Below are 21,591 nucleotides of genomic sequence, written 5' to 3' on the forward strand. Positions count from 1 at the left end.
AGAAGAGACAGAAGGCGAGAATAGAGGGAGACGAGCGAGAGCTGCTCGCTTCAGATGTTTAGTTCAAAGCTCTCTCACAGGCGGCTACATTCAAAGAAACAACAAAAAAGAAAGAGAGAAAGAAATGACAAAAATGTGATTTGGGTTGAATTATAAACCAAAAATTTGATGTTAAACCAAAGGAGGAATAACCTTATATTCATTGTTAGCTTTCTTCTGCCTTTCAGTTGTCTTTTCTCTGAAAAAACAAAAAGAAAAAAAAAAACAGTTTCACAGTTACTTCTGAAGGTTCCTGGGTGTGTTCAAGTGCTCCTGATGTTCTTAGAATATTAAAGACCAGCACCTCCTATTGAAAAGAAGGTGCACTTTTTTTTTTCTTTTGTGCATGGATATTGTATAACTGTATAGAAACCAACAGGAATGACCTGTGATTTTGTGGGGAGAGGAGGAGGATGGAAAGACTTGGGTGTGGGGGGAGAAGGGTGGGGGTAATAGTTTGGTTATCAAAAATAAACAAAACAGGGTGGGAGGATTTGGGTTTTAGGCGTTGGAGGGGTCTTTGTTTTAGAATTTCTGTCACTGTTGGATTCACTGGTTGTGTGCATGTGTTGTTGCAACCCTTTCCCTTTCCCCAATGTTTCTTTGATGTATATAAATCCAAACAGTAGGGGGCAGTGTGTGCTGGGGGAGGTCAAACTCCTCTCCTCCCAATCAATCGCATTCAATCTTCATTCCTCAGCTTGCGGTCCTCACTCGGGTCCTGAAACGTGTGTCTTGCTTTTCCAAAGACGGGCTGTTTACTTGGAGTTAATCACAGGGACACACTCAGACCTGAGCGGCCTTCCGATACCTGTACGTCTGTCTACATGCTTTCCTTCGGCCTGTGTACAATGTATATGTGTTCATTTGTACCTATGTGGAAGACTATTTCTATTTTCTGTTCCTTTGCTATGGGTTGCAATATTTGTCATGCAAAAATCTGAAACCATTTCTTACTGACCGACCGACCGACCAACCGCAGTACCACGTGGCAACCGATCATCCCGCCTGAAGTGTCTACTGTCAAACAGCATATTCGTGTCATTTCTCTGTGGGATTGAATAGGTTGCCGGTGGGACTGATGTAGACACCCCCAGTCACACTGTGCTCTCCCTCTTCTGTTACCTGTTAATCAATCAGAACCAAGTGTCTTTGTGATGGTAGAAGACAATCAGTTTCAAAACAAGAAAAAAGGTAGAGAGAGGGCAGGCCAGAGGAAGGGAAGGACAGAAGAACAAAATCACACGGAAAAGAGGCTCTCTGAATCGTGACATGCTGTAGTGCCCGACTGCCAAACGACTGCCCCACCAGCCCCACTCACTCGTTCATCCTTCGTCCCATCTCGACCAGATCTCACAGCTCAAACTCCTCAAACCGACGGTCGCACGACCAGTTCCCCGCCACCATTGTAGTCCGACGCAGCAGTGCAAAAAAGAGCTGTGGTGCAAAGACCATGTTTCCCATCACCCACCACAATGTCCTGCTAATGTAATGACGATGTAACCAGCCGCGAGGAATAAAAAAATGGCTCCGGTTGGTGGCTTTTGCACAGAGAACTATGCAAACACCTGACCCCCCCAATCCTAATTGTTGCTGCTGGGTCAGAGTGTAACCCTCAACCCCCTCTCCCCTTCCATCCGCAACACTTAAACGCTCCCACTCATTTCGACCTCCACGGCCATTTACTCGGCCAATTAACCCATCCCATGAGCCCAGTGTGGGCGGAGTAACCCCAGTCACTCAGGTTATGGTGAGAGTGGCTGGGGACACAAGAGCACTACAGCATCCCATGTTTCACCACACTGACATCACTTAACTTTACACGAACGCCCAAACTGCCACTGACATCAAAATGGAGTCCATGCTGATGTTTGCAAGCCGATCCTCCACACTCATGGCTCCATTGTTCTACAATGTTCGACTGTCTTTGTCCCCAGCGCCAAGGAAGGGCCACAATCAATGCAAAGACACTTACATTGTACCTACTTAAGTTTACAAAGTCGTCTGGAGATGGTGGCTTATATTGCACTCGGACAGACAGACAGACACACAAACAGACACAGGCACATGCTGGAGAGGGTGAGTCTGCCTTTTGAGAGTGTTTGCTGAAACCAAAGATGAAATCAGAGGTATGACAATCTGGCTGCCAAACCTAGAAGACAATGTTCAGCTCTACGGGTCCTGTGATTTCCCGGCCGTGTGGACATTCCACGTATTGCACTTAAACACACACACACACGTACGTGCACATACCCTGGTGTAAACCCATCACACACATCTCCACACCCACATAAACGAGGGAAAAACCCACTCACGTCTATTCAGAAAGCCTCTTTTCCCCTCCTCCCACTGCAGAAGCCGGAGAGCCTGTGGAGGACTTTTAGTTTCATTCTAGTTGAGACTTTTGAGAAGGAGAATAATCTGAGTAATAACTGTTACAGAAAAATAAAAACTTAAAAGGATAATATGGGTAAATTGCGTGTTTTGAAATAAATTAACAAATAAAACAATTGTAAAACAAGGCTATGCTGTCAGTTTATTGTGTTTGGTTCGATCCTCAAAGGAAATCCACTGTAACCTCAGCAGATGGAGATTTGATTTTTACTCATATAAAAAGACTGGATCTGTTCAAACAGAGGTAAAGTGCCAATGCGAAGATAATAAACAAGATTTATGATGCATAATATATTTTGTACATTATATCATTAACTTTATTTCAAAATAGTATCTGTACAATAGTGCAAAAGAACTGCCCACAGAACCATACGCAAAACACTGAAAGACACAGAAAAGTTTGCTGCAGGAGCAGACAATACGTGTTATCTGTTACAAAATCTTTTAATGCAGCACTCATTACGTATGTTTCACACAGTCAGTCGTTTTTCGCCTTCGAGACAGCGGGGTTATCATTTGCAGTCACTTTCTCATGTGTGTCGCTGAGGTGATGTGGCGTCCGGACCCAGCTCCCTGAGAGACAGCATAAGAGGAACGGCGGAGACGCGTCCCTCTTCTGAAACGAGACCTCAGTTCCACTGACTGATGGGATACACTGTGGACCTGGGTCACAGAAGGGGAGAAACATATCAGCGACCGTTTACTTTATATAAGGTTTTTGGGGTGTTTTTTGTTTCTTTTAACCCAAGAGTAACAAGAAACAGTGGCAAAACTCAATAAACTGAACCGGAGATGATGGCTGGGCATGTCAGCAGCAGCTACAACTGCAAGCATGATCTCCTTTCCGTCTCTAGTGTCTTCTTATCAAAGCTCCTTTTCTCTGGTCCTCTTTTCCCTCATCTGTCTCTCACTCACCTCTGCTTTGGACTTGGGCACCAGCACACCACCTGTAGGTAAGGTGTATCTGTCTCTCTGTGTTTTCAGTGATCGTGTGGCCTGTCCGGTTCCTGTCTTTTTCCTCAGGCGGCACACCTTGGGTGCATCGGCTAATCAGCATGCTGTACTCACAACCCCTTTGCCAACCCACTTCTCAACAGACTCTCTGTCAACCTCTGTGGTCTGAGGATCCCCTCGTGCTCCATGCAGCCTTTGTTGAATCCCGTCTGTGATGATTTTCTGATCATCGCTGCAACTGCTGCATTATTCAGTAATTCTTTGAACTTCGCTCTCTGGTCTAGTGTACTGCATCTGGGTCTGCCAGTTCTTTGAAAATGAGCTCCCAATAAACTGCAGCACATGACTAGAAAACGATCAGATAATAATAGAGAAAGAATAACTTGAGATTGGTGGAGTTTTCACGAGCTGCTGCAGGTTGTTTGGTGTGGTATGTGCTGTGATTGCTGACTGTGAGGACAAAGCTTCTGTGTGTTTCCTGTCAAGAGCTGCAGTTTATGAGTCTACAGTTTTTCTCAGTTTTGATGGCCCTTTTTAAACCTTCTCTCTTTTGACAGAGAGATGGCATAAACTGAGCAAACTGTGAAATATGGAGCATAACATTCAGTGACTCGAAACCTAAATGGACATGCAAAATAGCTTTTCCTTTTGAGAAGTGTTCCTTTTCAAACAGATACACCAGTAGATCTTTCATTCATACTCTCCCATGCACAAAAAGATCACCTTGTGTTTGTCGTGAACGTTGAGGATGACACTGAGGGCGTGAGCAGTCACTGAGGGCAAAACAGCTGTCCAGGCAACAAGCAGAGCTGTGAGCCACACAACTGGATCAGTGAAGGCGTAATCAGATGCACCTGATAAAAGGACAAACATAGAGCAATTATACCTTTAGACACAAATGGATAGAGAGCCACAATTTTCTAAAGACAAATTGAAATCAGCTCCTTGTTATTGCGTGTTTTCTTTTTTGATTTTTAGTCCAACGATGGGATCTTATGTCACAGCTTTAAGCAAAATCTCACAAGAGTGACAAAGAAATAATAATAGGCCTGTGCTGAATACCAAGAAATATATAGTCCTTGGGTGATTTCTCAAAAAGGAAGCGGTTGTGGGTGATCCTGGTACAGATGAAGAACAGCGCCACGGAGACAATCACAGCTGCTATGTTGAACTTGGTCCAGTGTCTGGTCAGCAGAATAATCTGAGACGTAGAAACATATTAAAGGATGAAAGTCCAACTGGATATACAGTACAGTGTTTATGTCAGAAAGGAGACTGAATAGTAAACATTTATATAATCATATAGTAAGTCTTTACGAAATAACGGACCAGCAGAAAGTTCAATTACTGTAAATAAAAATGAAATTACAATTAAGTTTTCTAAGGTTAGATCATTCCTATTTAGATCAGTGTTAGAAAAAAAGTAATTAGAGCAATATATTATGTATTATATCAGAGCTGGTATGAGATTAAAAAAAATAATTACGTTCTGATCACCAGTGTTGGGCAAGTTACTTTGAAAAAGTAATTAATTATAGTTACTAGTTACTTCTTCAAAAAAGTAACTGAGTTAGTAACTGAGTTACAAGATTCTAAAAGTTATTGATTACTTGAAAAGTAACTATTTCGTTACTTTAAAAAAAAGTTTCACTCTCTGGGGTCCAGGGTATAATTGGCCATTTTATACACTTTTGATTTGACCTCTACATTTCACCTTTAAAAACGATTTACTTTCCCTTGTTTGGTATCATCCTTTTCAGCACAACCTCACGTGTCTGAATTTACAGTTATGTTTTCATTTTGACATACTGTATTAACACAACTGATCTAAAATCAGAGAAAAAAACATAAAATCCAAGTAGAAAAAGTTATATTTTTACTGTAATAACCACAAACATGTTTATTGAATCATATTTTATAACTTTAAATGCAGTTTAAAGTTTAAATGTAATTGTCAATTTTAAAATCATATGCACAAGTTTTGCAAACAACAAAGTTATTTGCAGCCATTTTCCTTTTACCCTTTTTTATAACCACTTCAAACTATTTACATAACAATCAGCTGTTCTGCATTCAATAAGATGCCACACAAATTACTTGTGCCACTCCAAAAAAAATAATTTCTGTCCACTATAAAGGAGAACATCACAGCCTGATACCTGCAGTCTGACAGCAGGAGGTGTATCACTCATCCTGTTCTCTACCTGGAGACAGCAGTCGCCTGATTGTTCTGACACACAACACAAAACTATCCACAAATCGATTTACTCTGCCTTACAGAAACCTGGTTGCAGCCGGAGGATTATGTTAGTTTAAATGAATCAACACCCCCGAGTCATTCTAACTACCAGAAACCTTGAAGCACAGGCCGAGGGGGCGGTGTGGCAGCAATTTTTCACACCAGCCTATTAATTAACGAAAGACCAAGACAGACTTTTAATTCATTTGAAAGCCTGATGCTTAGCCTCGTCCACCCCAGCTGTAAAATTCAGAAACCAGTTTTACTTGTTATCATCTATCGTCCACCTGGGCCTTACACAGAGTTTCTCTCTGATTTCTCAGACTTTTTATCTGATTTAGTGCTCAGCTCAGATAAAATAATTATTGTGGGTGATTTTAACATCCATGTAGATGCTAAAAATGACAGCCTCAACATGGCATTTAATCTGTTATTAGACTCAATTGGCTTCTCTCAAAATGTAAAAGAACCCACCCACCACTTTAATCACACTCTAGATCTTGTTTTAACATATGGCATAGAAACTGAACATTTAACAGTGTTTCCTGAAAACCCTCTGCTGTCTGATCATTTCCTGATAACATTTACATTTACAATAATTGATTACACAGCAGTGGAGAGTAGACTTTATCACAGTAGATGTCTTTCTGAAAACGCTGTAACTAGGTTTAAGAATATAATCCACCCACTGTTATCATCTTCATTGCCCTGTACCAACATAGAGCAGAGCAGCTACCTGAACGCTACTCCAACAGAGGTCGATTATCTTGTTAATAATTTTACCTTCTCACTACGTACGACTCTGGATACTGTAGCTCCTGTGAAAACTAAGGTCTCAAATCAGAAGTACCTGACTCCGTGGTATAATTCTCAAACACGTAGCCTAAAGCAGATGACTCGTAAGCTGGAGAGGAAATGGCGTGTCACAAATTTAGAGGATCATCATTTAGCCTGGAGAAATAGTTTGCTGCTTTATAAGAAAGCCCTCCGCAAAGCCAGAACATCTTACTATTCGTCACTGATTGAAGAAAATAAGAACAACCCCAGGTTTCTCTTCAGCACTGTAGCCAGGCTGACAAAAAGTCAGAGCTCTTTTGAGCCAACCATCCCTTTAACATTAACTAGTAATGACTTCATGAACTTCTTCACAAATAAAATTCTTATCATTAGAGAAAAAATTACCAATAATCATCCCACAGATGTAATATCGTCTACAGCTACTCTTAGTACCACTGATATTCAGTTAGGCTCTTTTTCTCCAATTGATCTTTCTGAGTTAACTTCAATAATTACTTCCTCCAAACCATCAACGTGTCTTTTAGACCCCATTCCTACAAAACTGCTCAAAGAAGTCCTGCCATTAATTAATGCTTCAATCTTAAATATGATCAACCTATCTCTAATAATCGGCTATGTACCACAGGCCTTCAAGGTGGCTGTAGTTAAACCTTTACTTAAAAAGCCATCTCTAGACCCAGCTGTCTTAGCTAATTATAGGCCAATCTCCAACCTTCCTTTCATATCAAAAATCCTTGAAAGAGTAGTTGTCAAACAGCTAACAGATCATCTGCAGAGGAATGGCTTATTTGAAGCGTTTCAGTCAGGTTTCAGAGCTCATCACAGCACAGAAACAGCTTTAGTGAAGGTTACAAATGATCTTCTTATGGCCTCTGACAGTGGACTCATCTCTGTGCTTGTCCTGCTAGACCTCAGTGCTGCGTTCGATACTGTTGACCATAATATCCTATTAGAGCGATTAGAACATGCTGTAGGTATTACAGGTACTGCACTGCAGTAGTTTGTATCATATCTATCTAATAGACTCCAATTTGTACATGTAAATGGAGAGTCCTCTTCACCCACTAAGGTCAATTATGGTGTTCCACAGGGTTCAGTGCTAGGACCAATTCTGTTTACATTATACATGCTTCCCCTAGGCAGTATCATTAGAAGACATAGCATAAATTTTCACTGCTATGCAGATGACACACAGCTCTATCTATCCATGAAGCCAGGTATCACAGACCAATTAGTTAAACTGCAGGAATGTCTTAAAGAGATAAAGACCTGGATGGCCGCTAACTTTCTGCTTCTTAATTCAGATAAAACTGAGGTTATTGTACTCGGCCCTGAAAATCTTAGAAATATGGTATCTAACCAGATTCTTACTCTGGATGGCATTACCTTGGCCTCCAGTAATGCTGTGAGGAACCTTGGAGTCATTTTTGACCAGGATATATCCTTCAACGCACATATTAAACAAATATGTAAGACTGCTTTCTTCCATTTGCACAATATTCAGGCCAGGGGTGTCCCATCTCATGAGCTAGGTCTCTGCCAACTTGTTAATGACCTTGTAGTACCATATCACCCTATTAGAGCACTTCGCTCTTGCACTGCAGGCCTACTTGTTGTCCCTAGAGTGTTTAAAAGTAGAATGGGAGGGAGAGCCTTCAGTTTTCAGGCCCCTCTTCTGTGGAACCAGCTTCAGTTTGGATTCGGGAGACAGACACTATTACTACTTTTAAGATTAGGGTTAAAACTTTCCTTTTTGCTAAAGCGTATAGCTAGGGCTGGACCAGGTGACCCTGAATCCTCCCTTAGTTATGCTGCAATAGACGTAGGCTGCCGGGGGATTCCCATGATGCAATGAGTTTTTCCTTTCCAGTCACCTTTCTCACTCAGTATGTGTTGATAGACCTCTCTGCATTGAATCATATCTGTTATTAATCTCTGTCTCTCTTCCACAGCATGTCTTTATCCTGTCTTCCTTCTCTCACCCCAACTGGTCGCAGCAGATGGCCCCGCCCCTCCCTGAGCCTGGTTCTGCCGGAGGTTTCTTCCTGTTAAAAGGGAGTTTTTCCTTCCCACTGTCGCCAAAGTGCTTGCTCATAGGGGGTCATATGATTGTTGGGTTTTTCTCTGTATTTATTATTGTGCTATCTACTGTACAATATAAAGCGCCTTGAGGCGACTTTTGTTGTGATTTGGCGCTATATAAATAAAATTGAATTGAATTGAATTGAATTTCACTCCAAACTCTTCCCATTTGTGAAAACCCTTAGTCATTTTTCAAGCTCCAGGGTTGTATGTGTGAATGGCCACATTTTAAATGGGAGACCGACTGTGCTTTCAAAGCTCACAGTCCTGTTATAAGCACCACAAACCCCAACCACCACTAAATTTTTAAAAGATGGTTAAAAAATTGTTTTTAAATGACCACTTTCAAATGATTAAATATGTATTCCAACAGTGGCTATAGATGAATAGGTAATTAATTATTAAACATTTTGTAAACATTATCAAGTTTTCATAACATAACATTCACAAAAAACTTAATTAACTATCTACAAAACATTTAATCACTTGATTGCCCAAGTCACTATGATTTTTACAAAAATCAGCTAAAAATGTTACACCATCTGTTTCACTGTGACAACTGCATCTATGAAAAAGGAATAGAATAGCCCTTTATTGTCATTGTCCATGTACACACAAAATCATAAGACATCCTGACCTCAATTGTGGCAGTGAACGCAACTGCCATGGAAACCGTGATCGCCATCGTCTGGTAGTCAAAGGCCGTGTTGTAGAAAACGCCGAGCGGGATGAAGACGAAAATGAGCGATGCATACACAGCATGCAGTAGTGACAAGGACACCTTGAGAGGGCTCAGGAGCTCATGTGTCTGTCCACACTTGTACAACTCGGGAAATTTTAAGCTTTTTTCTGCGCTGACATCCTAAAAAAGAAAGAGGCGATTTTTATTTTTTAGACATTCACACTTATCCTCTTTTAGTTTAACATAAACTCTCCAACTCACCTGTTCAAAAAAGGCCAGGCAAAGAATTGGGTATGCACTGTAGAAAACCGTGTATAAAGCGATGAACCATGTTTCATACAGAGACTGTGAAAGAAACATAATTTTTTGAACCTCACTTCATGACGTGACTATAAGGCTTTAATTGGCATCATTTAATATCTGTTTTTGTCTAACCTGAGCACTAAAGCCATTGAAGAAACCAAACCATAGATGCACAAGGGCAAAACTGCAGGTCTTAAACACGAAATAGCGCAAGAAGAGGGAAATGCGGCGATAGGACCAGCGACCATGGACGAGAAGCAGCCGCTGCAGAAACCTGAACTGGGCCAATGCAAAGTCTGCGTTCTGCACCGCCTGACCTCCCTCCACTCCTGCCAGACCCACACCAACATGAGCCGCTGGTGTTGAGGAGAGAGGAATGAGGCAAATGTTAAAACATTAACACAAATGATCAGAGCACACTGATTTATTTTTACTTTTTTATATTGTAGAACTACAAATAAACCCTTACTCTTGATCATATTGACGTCATTGGCACCATCACCAATGCTCATGGTCACTGAGCTGGTATGTTTCCTCACCAACGTGACGATTTCGGCCTTCTGTGCAGGTGTTACACGGCAGCACAGCACAGACTGACAATGTTCTGCCAGGCTCATGAATGCGGCCCCCCATTCTGGCCTCTGGTCAAACTCTGTCTGGGGAAAACAGAACCAAATGCATAGATGCGAGGGAGACTTAAATAACAAAGTCATTTATTATGGCTGATGCAAAGTCCAAGATACAAAATCCAAAAGGCAACAGACTCAAAGAGGAGGTTAAGAGATGCTCAGACAAAGAGTGAGGGGAAGGACTGGACTATTTATACACAAGAGGGTAATCAAGGAAGCGGGAACAGGAGGGTAATGAGACAAAACTGAGCTTAATGTAGACAGAGACAGAGGGGGGAATAAAACTAAAGGTATGAAACAGGAGAGAAGTCACAAAGTAAAGCAAAACGTGATTAACAATAACAAACAAGGAAACAGAAATTTGAACTTTACAGAAGAGATAATGCAGGAAGAAAACACAGAGGAACTAAGAAACTCTTTAAATACAAGCAGTAACTAACACAAACTGAAAGCACATGTACTAGTGAATAAATGAAGATCAAAGCTAAATGATCAACAAAACTAAGAACTGAGAAAGTATGAAGGAACCAATCAGAATTCTAAAAAAAACCAAATCCAGGCTTAATAATAAACAAGAACTGAAATAAAGAACCCTGGGCCTGATAGTAACAAAGAGAAGACTTTCTAGAGTTTAAAAAATTACTTTAATCACCTCACTATCCAAACCCTACAACAAAACCCAGACACGAAGACAAGCTGACCTAAAACTTAAAGCAAAGCGAGAATAGGTCATGTTCCCTGCTTAACTGAATCATTACAAGCGTGCATATGTCCAGTGTTCTCTTTTTTTAATGTAATTCATCCTCAGAGATTACATTCTTGGTTTTCAGTGTAATTTTATGTTTTTCCTCCCCTCCCTGTATGACTTTTTTGTTGTGAGTATTATCTGTTACAAATAAACTTATTTATGAATAAACTTATACTAATCGTTCACTCGCTGGGCCCACGTCTTCATTTTAGGTTTGACAGTGATTTAGTAGGTAAAGGTGAATGGCTTGGACATGAACTGAGCTGCGGTTTGGGGAAAGCCTTGAAGGGGACTGGCAGCGGCTCCCGGGCCTTGCAGATCCCCATGTACTAAATAGAAGTGAATGAGTTAAAGAATTGAAAAGGGGAGAGAGGGTGAGGCACGAAAACGAGAACGAACAGTTTGTAGAAGTGGGGGAACAAATATAGATGAGAACCGGAAGCAGCATGTTTGGAGGTGTGGTCCCGCCCCTGAAATTCAGATAATTTCTCTCCAGTTAATGTAAAAATAATGATTTCTTCTTTGATCATTCCACTGGTCGCAAGAAATTAGTCCTAAAAGAAGAAGAAACAGAAGAATCTACTGCTCAACACCTTTTAATATCGCCTCTCCATGTCTCTGCAGAATACAACTTCTCATGAAACCAAATAGTCCACAAATCGTAAGATAGAATTTATCCTTTACAAAACTTTACATTCTCTATGTATAGCACAGGTCGGTGTGTTTACCAGCTCAGGTCCAGTGAGGACCACGGAAGTCTTTGCTACAGCCATCTCCTTGTCTACAGCCCACAGCTCTGTCTGTCTGGGCTTAAAGAAACTGACCCATGGATCTGGGGACTGGAGTATCTGTCTGCAGGGGCAAACAAACAAAGATCAATGAGATGGTGTGAGAGTGTGTATGTGCATGTGGTTGTATGTGTCTGTGTATTTCTAACACTGCTAACCTCAGCTCGTCCCATTCTACTATTCTGCTATCAGGATCCAGTAGTTTGCAAGAATATCCGATATTCACTGCAGTCTCTGCAAACACAAGGAAATAAGTCGCAGATGGAATTAGAATAACACATAAACCACGGTAAAACTCTATTTTTATGACACGTTCAGAATTTATGCCATGCTCCTTGTCGTGTCACAGCCTATCATAATACCTTTTTTGTCTCCAGTCAGTACCCATACTTTAATCCCGGCCTCTTGAAGTAGAGCAATGGTTTCAGGCACTCCATCCTGAAGTCGGTCCTCAATTGCTGTCACCCCCAGCAGCTAAAGCAAGACTTAATTTCAGCATCCATACAGCATATTCACATTTTTAAATATTACATACATATTTCATACCACAAAGTTCTATGACTGTGCCCATAAAAGTATGAAACCAGCCCTTTACATTAGACTAAAGACTTCAAGTTTGTGTCCAACACAGCTGTTTTCTGGGGAAGAGTTCCTACCTGTGCATTTGTGCGTGCCGTAGATCTCCTGCAATGTGTCGGAACAGACACCCTTCAAATTGATTATCATTTTGGAGAAGCAACCAAAGTCGCAGTGAGAAAGCCTGTCTTGCTGCAGGCAATAATGTTATCAATATGTTGTGTGCTTGTTGCATGCACTGCAGTTCATGCAGTTTCCACAAAATAGTGATGCAGCAGGGAGCAGACTGAGAATAAACGATGCCGTCAAGAACAACCGGACTTTCAAAGATCCCCAGTGTTTGTTATCTTAATTAACTGTCTGCAAGTATCTCTCAAAGGTATGTTTAAAAATGCAGTTTAGTGAACAGTTTCTGATGCATAAACTGCAAAAACACTGCACAGTTTTGCCTCAAATCCTTACCCAGCTAACCTCTCAGGTATGAGGAAAAATACTCCACTCAGCGCAGACACAAAAAGTTTTCGGGTCCGACCTGCGACTTTTGCCCCCTTTATTGATGTAGGCAAATTTTCTGTTTTTAGCCTGTGGTGATAATGCTGAGTGGACAGTGGTCAATCAACAGTTTCTTGCAAACCTAGTGCAGTTTTGTCAGACGTTTAATCACTTACAAACGTCCTTGAAGTGAGTAATCTATTTGCTGTTAGTAAACCAAAGAGTGGGAACAGTTTGACATCTTCCAGTTAAAAATTCATAGAAAATAAAGAAAGATAGATAAAAAAAACAAACACTTTTGCATGTTATTCTAGAATATTTTAAATATTACAAAACGTAAAAAGTAAAAAATTTAAATTTTTGACGTCACAGTGGAACTGACTGAAATCAGGCTTTTTATTTATTTTTATGGGCAAGATCAGAGAACTTTGTGATTGTAGTCTAAACTTGTATGACTACAGCACAGAGTCAAATATAATGTGAGAAACTGAGTCAAGTTTAACCTTATAAAACAGGTTAAACAGATTTTAAAAAAGAAAAAATCTTTGAATCAGTCTGAGCTCAGCTCCACAAATGCAAAAATAAATTTTGAGGTGAATAAATGGCTGAAATCTTTAAGCATTAACATTATTAGAACCCTTTAAATGAAGAACTGACAATATATAAAACCACACTGAGCACGAGCCCACCTGAAGGTCCATTTCCATCTCGTCATATAATTTTTCCAGCAGCGCGTCACGGTCGCAGGTGACCATGCTGGCAGACTGAGCCAGAGTTTTGTTCCACCGCTCCCATGATGCTTCAGGAACAGATCGAACCGCAACGCACAGTGTCCGGAGACTGGCCTCGGCAAACAGCTGACAGAAGATAAGTTAGATTGGTTTTTGATAAGCTGACGTTATTTACGAAGTAATCTTTCAGGCACAAATGGAAGAAAAAAAACAAGCGATAATCAGGGATGCCTCAGCTATCTCATTAGCTAGTAACGACTGGTTGGATCCGTTCTTGAAAACCTACTAATCATTGATTAAGAGCCTTCAGTATAGTGTGTAGATGGTTTGATGATGTGACAAATGATAACTGTAGTGGAAGATAATGTAGTTTTAGTCCGTGTAGACTTGGACACATCGCAGTCACAGAGATTTGAGAGCAAATGCAGAGTATGTGATAACTGTTAACAGGACGGAAAAAACATTAAGTTAATTTAGCTTAGCATAATGATTAAAAACAGGATTAATAGCAAGACAGAAATGCTTTACCTCTAAAGCTCTTTCAGTCCTTTCCTGATGTGGAGAGTCCTTCTGCAGTCTCTCCAGGATCACTATATCTGCCCCTTTACAGTACAACTTTATTCCACCTTCTGGCTCCCGCACTAAAGGCAAAAACCCCTCTTAGTATGGACTAAACAAAAGGATGTCTATGAAATAACAAAAGGCTGTTTCACGTAGAATCAAACCTGTGTGAGCCAAATGAAAAAAAGCTATTATATAAGTGTGTTTAACAAGAGCTGCTCTCACCCAATACAGACATGCGTCTCCTCTGACTGGTGAAGTCCAGCAGTGCCAGGAGCTGATACCTGCGAGTGACGCCCAGTTCTGAGACAACAATAAAATCTCTCGCCCTAGAAAGAAAGACCCAGCCCAGCTCTCTGGCAGCATCAACAAGTGCTTCCTCATCTGGGGACGCAGCCTGGTAAACTGGAGTCTCTGTGGGAATGCGGTTAGTGCACAAAGGAGGAAAACATGTTGTCTTCCAGAAAAGGACCACAGTTATTCTGCCATGCACATTCAGATTAGTGATTTACAGTTTTTCTTAGATAATAGCAGAGAAAAAAAAAACTTTAATCTTTATTTAACTTTAGTTAAGTTGACAAAATTCACAACTTAGGTAAAAAACATTAGGAACTCACGACACGTGCAAAGCCTTACTTTCCTTCCACTCTGCCATGACAGTATGGCATAAAGCCAGCGCTGTAAGGAACTGTCTGCTGAGCGGACACTGGTTCCCTCTAAGTCTGTCCACGAGGGCTGGGGCTGACATAAACAGGCCACCGCGGGAGAAAGGATTCCAGCTTAAATCCATGGGCTGCCCAAAGGCGGGGAAAAAGGCAGAATATAAGATGATATCATTTCAAACATATACTGAAGGATGTTTAGGGAATACCTTAGAATAAGGTTAAGTACATATAAAAAAGTGTAATTGTTTACCTCTACATCCTCTGCCCTGACTGAGGCATCACCTGTAAATGTATAAAAGAAGACATTTATTTATTTATTAATATATATGTTTTAAAGAAAGAAAAAAGAAAGTTTGTCATCTGTGGTGAAAGGTGGTATTAATATTCTCCTGTGGTGGTGAATGTTAGGGTTACTGTTGCACTGAGCATGTTAGGAGTCTCCGCTGGTCTTTCTCGAGGGATGAGGTTTATGATATAAGCATCTTTCCCCAGAGCCGTCTTTGTTCAACTGTAAATCTTTGCTGTCTAATGTGAACTTGAACTTTACCTTGTACGAGTTTTTAATGAAGGAAATTGCTGCAAATAATAACTCAGCATGTAACCTCACACATTACTGTGTGAGGTTGCTAACAAAGTATTCTTAGGGGAACAAACTGTGTCATTGCTGCTAAAGTTGTGTCACGCTGATGATAAAACTGATTTAAAGCTTTCGTGTGTGACTTTGTATCAGCGGCTGAGGAACAAACACAAAAATGCCAAAAAAAAACTGCAGTTCCTTCTGTGCGACTTTAAGCTGACATCAAAAGTGAGTCGATCCCATGTTTAAATGCCAATTTTATTAATATAGCACATTTCACTATACCTAAACTCATTGCGCTTAACACAGAAGATAAAAACATAAAAACCTTTGTGGGTTTACAAAGCCTTGAGGAAGTGCAAACAGCAAAAATAAAATAAAATAACATAACAATTGCCATACTTTATGACTGTAACCAAAATTGCTAATCTAAACTGACAACTTCAATCTCTCAACCAATCCAGACATGGTGGCTTCATCCAAATAAAAACTGCATAACTGGGCACTTTGCAATTACATTTAAAAACACAGATTCTAAACATCTGTGCAAAATCATCTGATGTATTCTCTGAGTTTTGCTTTTGTAAAGCAGAGTATGTGGCTTGTCCAAACATCCACCTGCCCATGTAGCATGACCAGAACATGTATTGGTGTGGCTGCTTTAAGCTGAAAAATTAAAATATCATATTAAATTTAGTGTTTTGTTTAGTCACGACACACTTTCAGTTCAGTAATCTGTAAAAGAACGAGCTATTGTTACCATAGATCTCCCCAGCTATGCAGCATTGTCTGACGAGCAGGCGATTCTGGGTTAGTGTTCCAGTTTTGTCACTCAGCAGGTATCCCACTTGGCCGAGCTCCTCGTTCAGTGAGGTATTCCTGGCCTGAGCCGGTTTGTCTGCCTGCTGCCAATACATCTCCAAATCCCAGCCAATAAACAGGCTGTGGACCGTGTGGACCAGCTCAAACCTGTGGGCACACACACATGCATGCATAGTAACCCGACGCACGCACACAGATGTGCATTCCCACCTTTCTCCCCACCCACAAATGATTGCATTATTGTAGATGGAACTAACGAGATGTAGAGGGCTATAGGCATGGCTGGGCTGAGAAGGATGATGTAGCTCCAGTAGACGAGGAATCCGGTGTAGACAGCATTGTCGTTAAACACCAGAGCAGACAGAACGCTATTCTGTCTCATGAGCTGAGCAGAAAACACGCCGCCTCCAATGGCAAGGAACAGAGCTGCCAGCAGCACACACAGGACTATCTAGACAGAGCACAGACACACAGGGTTTATAGAAACTGCAGAAAAATGTCTCATGCTTGTCATTCTCATGCCCTCCATCCACTCACCCCCATCACCACTTTGTTAAAAACTTTTTCCATCTGAGTCCTCTTCAGTTTCACTTTCCCGCTGTTCCTCAGGATCTTCGTGTCTGCGCCTGCCGTTAAAAACACCACTGTTAGATGCTATTGCTGACCGGGCCGAGTGAGTAGACCGTCAAGCAGCCAGAGGGTGAGAGTTCAAGCCCTCGTGTCAACAAGCTTCTGCTGATGTGCCCTTGAGCAAGATGCTGAATTCCTAGCAGATCCGGGGGTTTCTGACCCCGGTGCAGGGAGGTCAGGGGAAGAGAGAGTTTTTCTTTGCAGGGATCAATAAAGTATCACATTATGTTTTCCGACGATGCTGTCTCAATCTCACAGACTGTGGAAAGTCGCTGAACTTTGTGTGCAGAAATGACAAAACCATTCTAGGGCAGAAAACTGATTCCAACTCAGCCCTACAACAGCAACAACATGCAAGCTTTGATGGAAGCAGGTTATGTCGAGTGTGAGTTTACTTAGAGTTATTGTCAGGCTTAACTGGGGTTACACCAGTGGACAGCTTCAGATTAATAGTATGAAACTCATCTCTGGATAAATTTGATGTATTGATCTGCTTAACCAGAACAGGAAGGGTCAAAGCTATGGGATCAGGGATACTTCTGCCTCGTCCAATAATATCAAATCAATGATGACTTAAAAGACAGGGAGAGCCTATAATCTGCCAGACGCCCACAGCTATAAGAGTGAGGTACTCAGGACCATAATTAGCAGTAGATTGTATTCCTCATAATAAAATTTGTCATTGAAGTGAGTGGAGGCAAAAGTGCAAGGTGAAAATAGCAGATCTGGGAACACTGTGTGAAAGTGATATCGCTCTGCGCTAAAGTAACAGTTTTCTGAACACAGATGACATCGTTCCACTCCTCTTTCCCATCTAAACAGTACCGGTGTAGATGGCCAAGCCGTACGCAAAGGCGGTGTTGCGTAGGACCGTTCCCCTCAGCAGGATGTGCTCACTGTCCAGGAGGAGACCCTCTCCCCGCCACTGCAGCTGACCTCTGAAGCTGTACAAGCGGTTGTTGGGTTCCTCACAGCGCACAACACCTGGAAAAAAAACATCACATTAGATCTCACTCTTACTATTCGGTTTTTATAAATGCACATCTGTATTTTTAATAAGAAATAGGTTTATTCACCATCAAAGGCACTAAGGGCCTCCTCTGAGGGATTAGAGGTCAGCTCATCGTGTGTAGCACTGAGCGCCTGTCGGTACTTGAGGTTGGTTTCTCTAAATGGAGAAAAAAACAGAAGTGTTCATTAAAAAGTCAAACAAAAGAGCATCAATACACTGAAAACACTGAAAACACTGAACATGAGGGCAGTCTTACGGTCTTAATTCTGTAGTTTATGAGTTCAATAAAAGACGATTTGTATATACAGACACGTATAGTCACACCTCTGCCTCCTCTACTAATAAAGATGTTTTATTTATGTCATGTTTTAGAATTTTCTCCTTCACAAACATTTTCTGACGTCTATATTTGAAGCATTTTTATTGTCCTGTTCAAACGCTTAAAAAATGTATCATTACTGTTACTGTCTACTTTAAGCATCATAAAGGTTTCTGCATTTACATCAGTGTCTGTGGTGCCTATACATTTTAAGAGAATTATTCAGGGACCGGACTGTTTATGTCTCTTTACCCATCTATATCAGCTGTCTCCACGTAACACAGACTGTGAGGCTCTGAGCTACACAAAAGAAGAAGATCGGCCTGGGTGGGAAAACAGAAAATGTTAAAACAAAGCAGAGAGGGTGATGAGGGCGAAGGTGTGGAAACACAAACTGACACAAAGCACGCACTAAATCCAGTTGGATCCAGCTATCCTAAAAATATACTGTTTTTTACCATGTACTGTATTTTCTAACAATATTATTGTTATTATATTCTGGAAACAAGGACAAACAAAAATTGCTGCACATTTCTTCGTTTTATGAATCAAGAAGCTCACTGGGAAGACTTGATCTTTGTGGATCCGCAGCACATCCCCCACACACACGTCTTTCCACTTCTTCATTTGAAAACTGAGACAGAGAACAGACGAGAACTGAACGACTGAGAAGGAAAAAACCCTTTTTGAATGACTTTCTAGACAAACTCAAGCAAAATGTTTTCAAAAGCAACACATAAAAACATCATTAGTCACCAACATTCAAATTCAAGCACTGTTCAGGGCAGGAATTTACAGATTAATACTGTTTAATTGCAAAAACAATGACTAAACTTTACACTGGTCGTGTTTTTTGTGCATTTAGCTTGTTAGCTCTTTGTAGGACAGCGATGCTTACATGAAATAGTACAATTCTTTTGTAATATGTGTAATATCTGTAACATAATAGTCTCAGAAACAGCGGAAGTTAAAAATACACGCATCATTAAGAGGCTGGTCATAGTTCTTATCTTTCAATAAGTGGGGAAACTGCTCAGTGTATTTGCCCTGCTCTAATGCGTAAACGGGACTATCCAGGGATTCACTCATTCACACTTCATTAGAGATTCATTAGAGGTCTGTTTCAAAGTGGAGATGTGTTGGCTCCTGAGAGAATAACCCCGTCTTTGTCCTCACCTTTGGGAAATGAGAATGTCACAGGGTCTGGAGTTAATCTCAGAGTCACTGCGTCTTCTTGCCTGTATCGGATGTAGGGAGAGAAGGACGGAGACAGATGGAAGGAGAGTAAAAGAGAATGAGAAATGACTGGGAAGCATGACAAGGATGGAGGGTAAGAGTGATGGACAAGGAGCAAGCGAGAGGGAGTGAGGGTGGCCATGAAAGGTTGAGAAGAAAAAAGGAGAAAGGAGAAATGCCATTACGGGGCTCTACAGTGACACCAGCTGGGAGATTTACACCCTCCACTAAATGATTAGTCAATAGAGAGGGGTCAAGCAAGCATTTCACCCAGAGCTGTTAACGACCGTAACTCAGCGATGCACTTAACCAGAGAATTCTCCATGCAAAACATCACGCCCGCATTTAAAAGGAAAGGCTTTAATGATGGGAGAGAAAATTAATGCTACTGGGATGACTGGTTCCGTCAATGAGGAGAGGACAAGGAGTCAATGAGGACAATGAAGGAGAGAAACGAGTAAGTGGCATGGGCATAAAAGCATGCGTGAGCCCGGTCACATACTTATATTCAAACTCCTGCATCTGTGTGAGCGGAAACATGCAGCTCAGAGAGGGATGGGCAGCCTCACCATGTCGTTGCTGAGGTCTTTCAGCCCTCTCAGTGAGAGGATGGAGATCAGCGGGATGATGGTGATGTACCATGGTACTGATGAGATGGCAGGGACACACTTGAAACCACATGCAAGCACAAGCACGCATCAGCCACATCATCCAGCTAAAGTGCCTCCACCATTATTATAAACTATGCAAAAACCTTGCAAATGACTGCTGAGTTAAGTTCATTTTGGCATGCTACATTAACCAAATACAAGCTGGTTTGTGATCACTCACAAAGTGAATTATAGAAAATTAGCAGCAGGCTATATCAGGTGTAAAATGTAAAAACGTCAGCATATCAAATTATGTTTTTGTTAAAACCGAGCCTTCATCTGACCTGCAACACCATGATGAGGAGATAATAGACATTGGCTGCTCGCTGGAACTGTTCAAATAGCGTCAGGGGCAGGAACGTCAGGGGGGTGTATTTGTAGCTGCGCACCACATTGTCCTGGCAACCGATGTGGAGAGCCATGGAGAGGGGCAGGAAGAAGACACACATGCAAACATCAGCGCATCAGCCTGTCTCTGAACGTATGAGCAGGTGTAAGGTTTTCGTGTGGGATGGCTGACTCACAGCGGATCTCCCCCAGCGGAAGCACAGAAAGGATTTCTTCTGTTTTGGTTTGTGGTAGTGGCGGCTGTTTGCTCTCACCTCCCATGTGAAGCCTGTCAGAAAAACTCTGTGATCTCAGACACCATTTACATAAAGTGATTTTTATGAGTCATTTTTAACAATGATTACAGATGCAAAGAAGTTCCTGCATGGTGCATTGTCATGCAGGTGGATGCTGTGTAGTACCTCTGTCAATCCCCTCCTCATATCCCCCCTTAGTCTTAAGAAAGTTAAAAAAAAATACTCAAACAACATCTGCTAAAGAAACTTTATCTACTATAAGAAAAAAATCAACGTGGATGCGAAGGTTGCAGATCAAAACTGACATCCAACTGCATTCCTTTCTCGACGGATCGCATGAGAACAGATACGAATACGATGTCTGAAATAAAGTACAAACATCAAAAGAGACATACCAGATTCAGCACTTTCATTGATCATGATGTTGTGGAGACTTGGACCCTTGTAGACTCCTGCTTGCTGCTACACAAAGTAGAAATCACAATGACATGGCAACTGAAATATGTTTTATCAGCAGACATGCAAACTCATCGCAGTTCACTGACCACGCAGGCAGCAATTTGATCTGAGCAGGGCTGGGCTCATCCAAATAACCTATTGGAAAAGTAGATTTCACCTCATTTCACCATGTTTTAGCAAAAGAAAACTAAAACAGAAATATACAGCGGGCGATTGTGGCTAGGGGGCGATCGTGGCTAGAGGGCGATTGTGGCTAGAGGGCGATTGTGGCTAGAGGGCGATCTTGGCTCGAGAGTTGGCAGTTTGTCTTGTAATCAGAAGGTTGCCGGTTCGAGCCCCGGTTCCGACACTCTCGGTCGTTGTGTCCTTGGGTAAGACACTTCACCTGTTGCCTACTGATGGTGGTCAGAGGGCCCAGTGGCGCCAGTGTCCGGCAGCCTCGCCTCTGTCAGTGCGCCCCAGGGCAGCTGTGGCTACAGTGTAGCTTGCCATCACCTGTGTGTGAATGGGTGGATGACTGAATGTAGTGTAAAGCGCTTTGGGGTCCATAGGGACTAAGTGAAGCGCTATACAAATACAGGCCATTTACCATACATGTACACTTGAAAAAACATCAAGTTA

At 41.6% G+C, this 21,591-nt stretch overlaps 1 protein-coding gene across 6 annotated transcripts in view; it reads right to left on the reverse strand.

The window, feature by feature from the left end:
- Window positions 1–2,725: 2,725 nt before the first annotated feature.
- Window positions 2,726–21,591, reverse strand: part of atp8b3 (ATPase phospholipid transporting 8B3) — a 45,567-nt gene continuing 26,701 nt past the window's right edge. For 4 of the 6 annotated variants that reach the window (XM_019352058.2, XM_019352057.2, XM_005478709.3 and 1 more), the window contains 27 exons: window positions 20,907–20,973; window positions 20,452–20,543; window positions 20,212–20,325; window positions 19,847–19,945; window positions 19,218–19,279; window positions 18,603–18,675; window positions 18,294–18,364; window positions 17,787–17,878; window positions 17,536–17,694; window positions 16,618–16,706; window positions 16,338–16,531; window positions 16,019–16,227; window positions 14,932–14,963; window positions 14,653–14,809; window positions 14,242–14,430; window positions 13,984–14,096; window positions 13,414–13,581; window positions 12,019–12,130; window positions 11,815–11,890; window positions 11,597–11,720; window positions 9,961–10,147; window positions 9,624–9,847; window positions 9,450–9,533; window positions 9,144–9,368; window positions 4,450–4,588; window positions 4,111–4,241; window positions 2,726–3,096 (listed from right to left, as the gene is read on the reverse strand). In XM_019352058.2, the coding sequence (XP_019207603.1) occupies window positions 2,956–3,096; window positions 4,111–4,241; window positions 4,450–4,588; window positions 9,144–9,368; window positions 9,450–9,533; window positions 9,624–9,847; window positions 9,961–10,147; window positions 11,597–11,720; window positions 11,815–11,890; window positions 12,019–12,130; window positions 13,414–13,581; window positions 13,984–14,096; window positions 14,242–14,430; window positions 14,653–14,809; window positions 14,932–14,963; window positions 16,019–16,227; window positions 16,338–16,531; window positions 16,618–16,706; window positions 17,536–17,694; window positions 17,787–17,878; window positions 18,294–18,364; window positions 18,603–18,675; window positions 19,218–19,279; window positions 19,847–19,945; window positions 20,212–20,325; window positions 20,452–20,543; window positions 20,907–20,973 (3,423 nt within the window). In that variant the 3' untranslated portion in view covers window positions 2,726–2,955. The remainder of the gene's footprint in view (window positions 3,097–4,110; window positions 4,242–4,449; window positions 4,589–9,143; window positions 9,369–9,449; window positions 9,534–9,623; window positions 9,848–9,960; window positions 10,148–11,596; window positions 11,721–11,814; window positions 11,891–12,018; window positions 12,131–13,413; window positions 13,582–13,983; window positions 14,097–14,241; window positions 14,431–14,652; window positions 14,810–14,931; window positions 14,964–16,018; window positions 16,228–16,337; window positions 16,532–16,617; window positions 16,707–17,535; window positions 17,695–17,786; window positions 17,879–18,293; window positions 18,365–18,602; window positions 18,676–19,217; window positions 19,280–19,846; window positions 19,946–20,211; window positions 20,326–20,451; window positions 20,544–20,906; window positions 20,974–21,591) is intronic. The other 2 variants (XM_005478707.2, XM_019352059.2) reach the window with 2 other exon arrangements.

The sequence above is a fragment of the Oreochromis niloticus genome, linkage group LG23, assembly GCF_001858045.2.
Source record: "Oreochromis niloticus isolate F11D_XX linkage group LG23, O_niloticus_UMD_NMBU, whole genome shotgun sequence".
Taxonomy (NCBI): Eukaryota; Metazoa; Chordata; class Actinopteri; order Cichliformes; family Cichlidae; genus Oreochromis; species Oreochromis niloticus.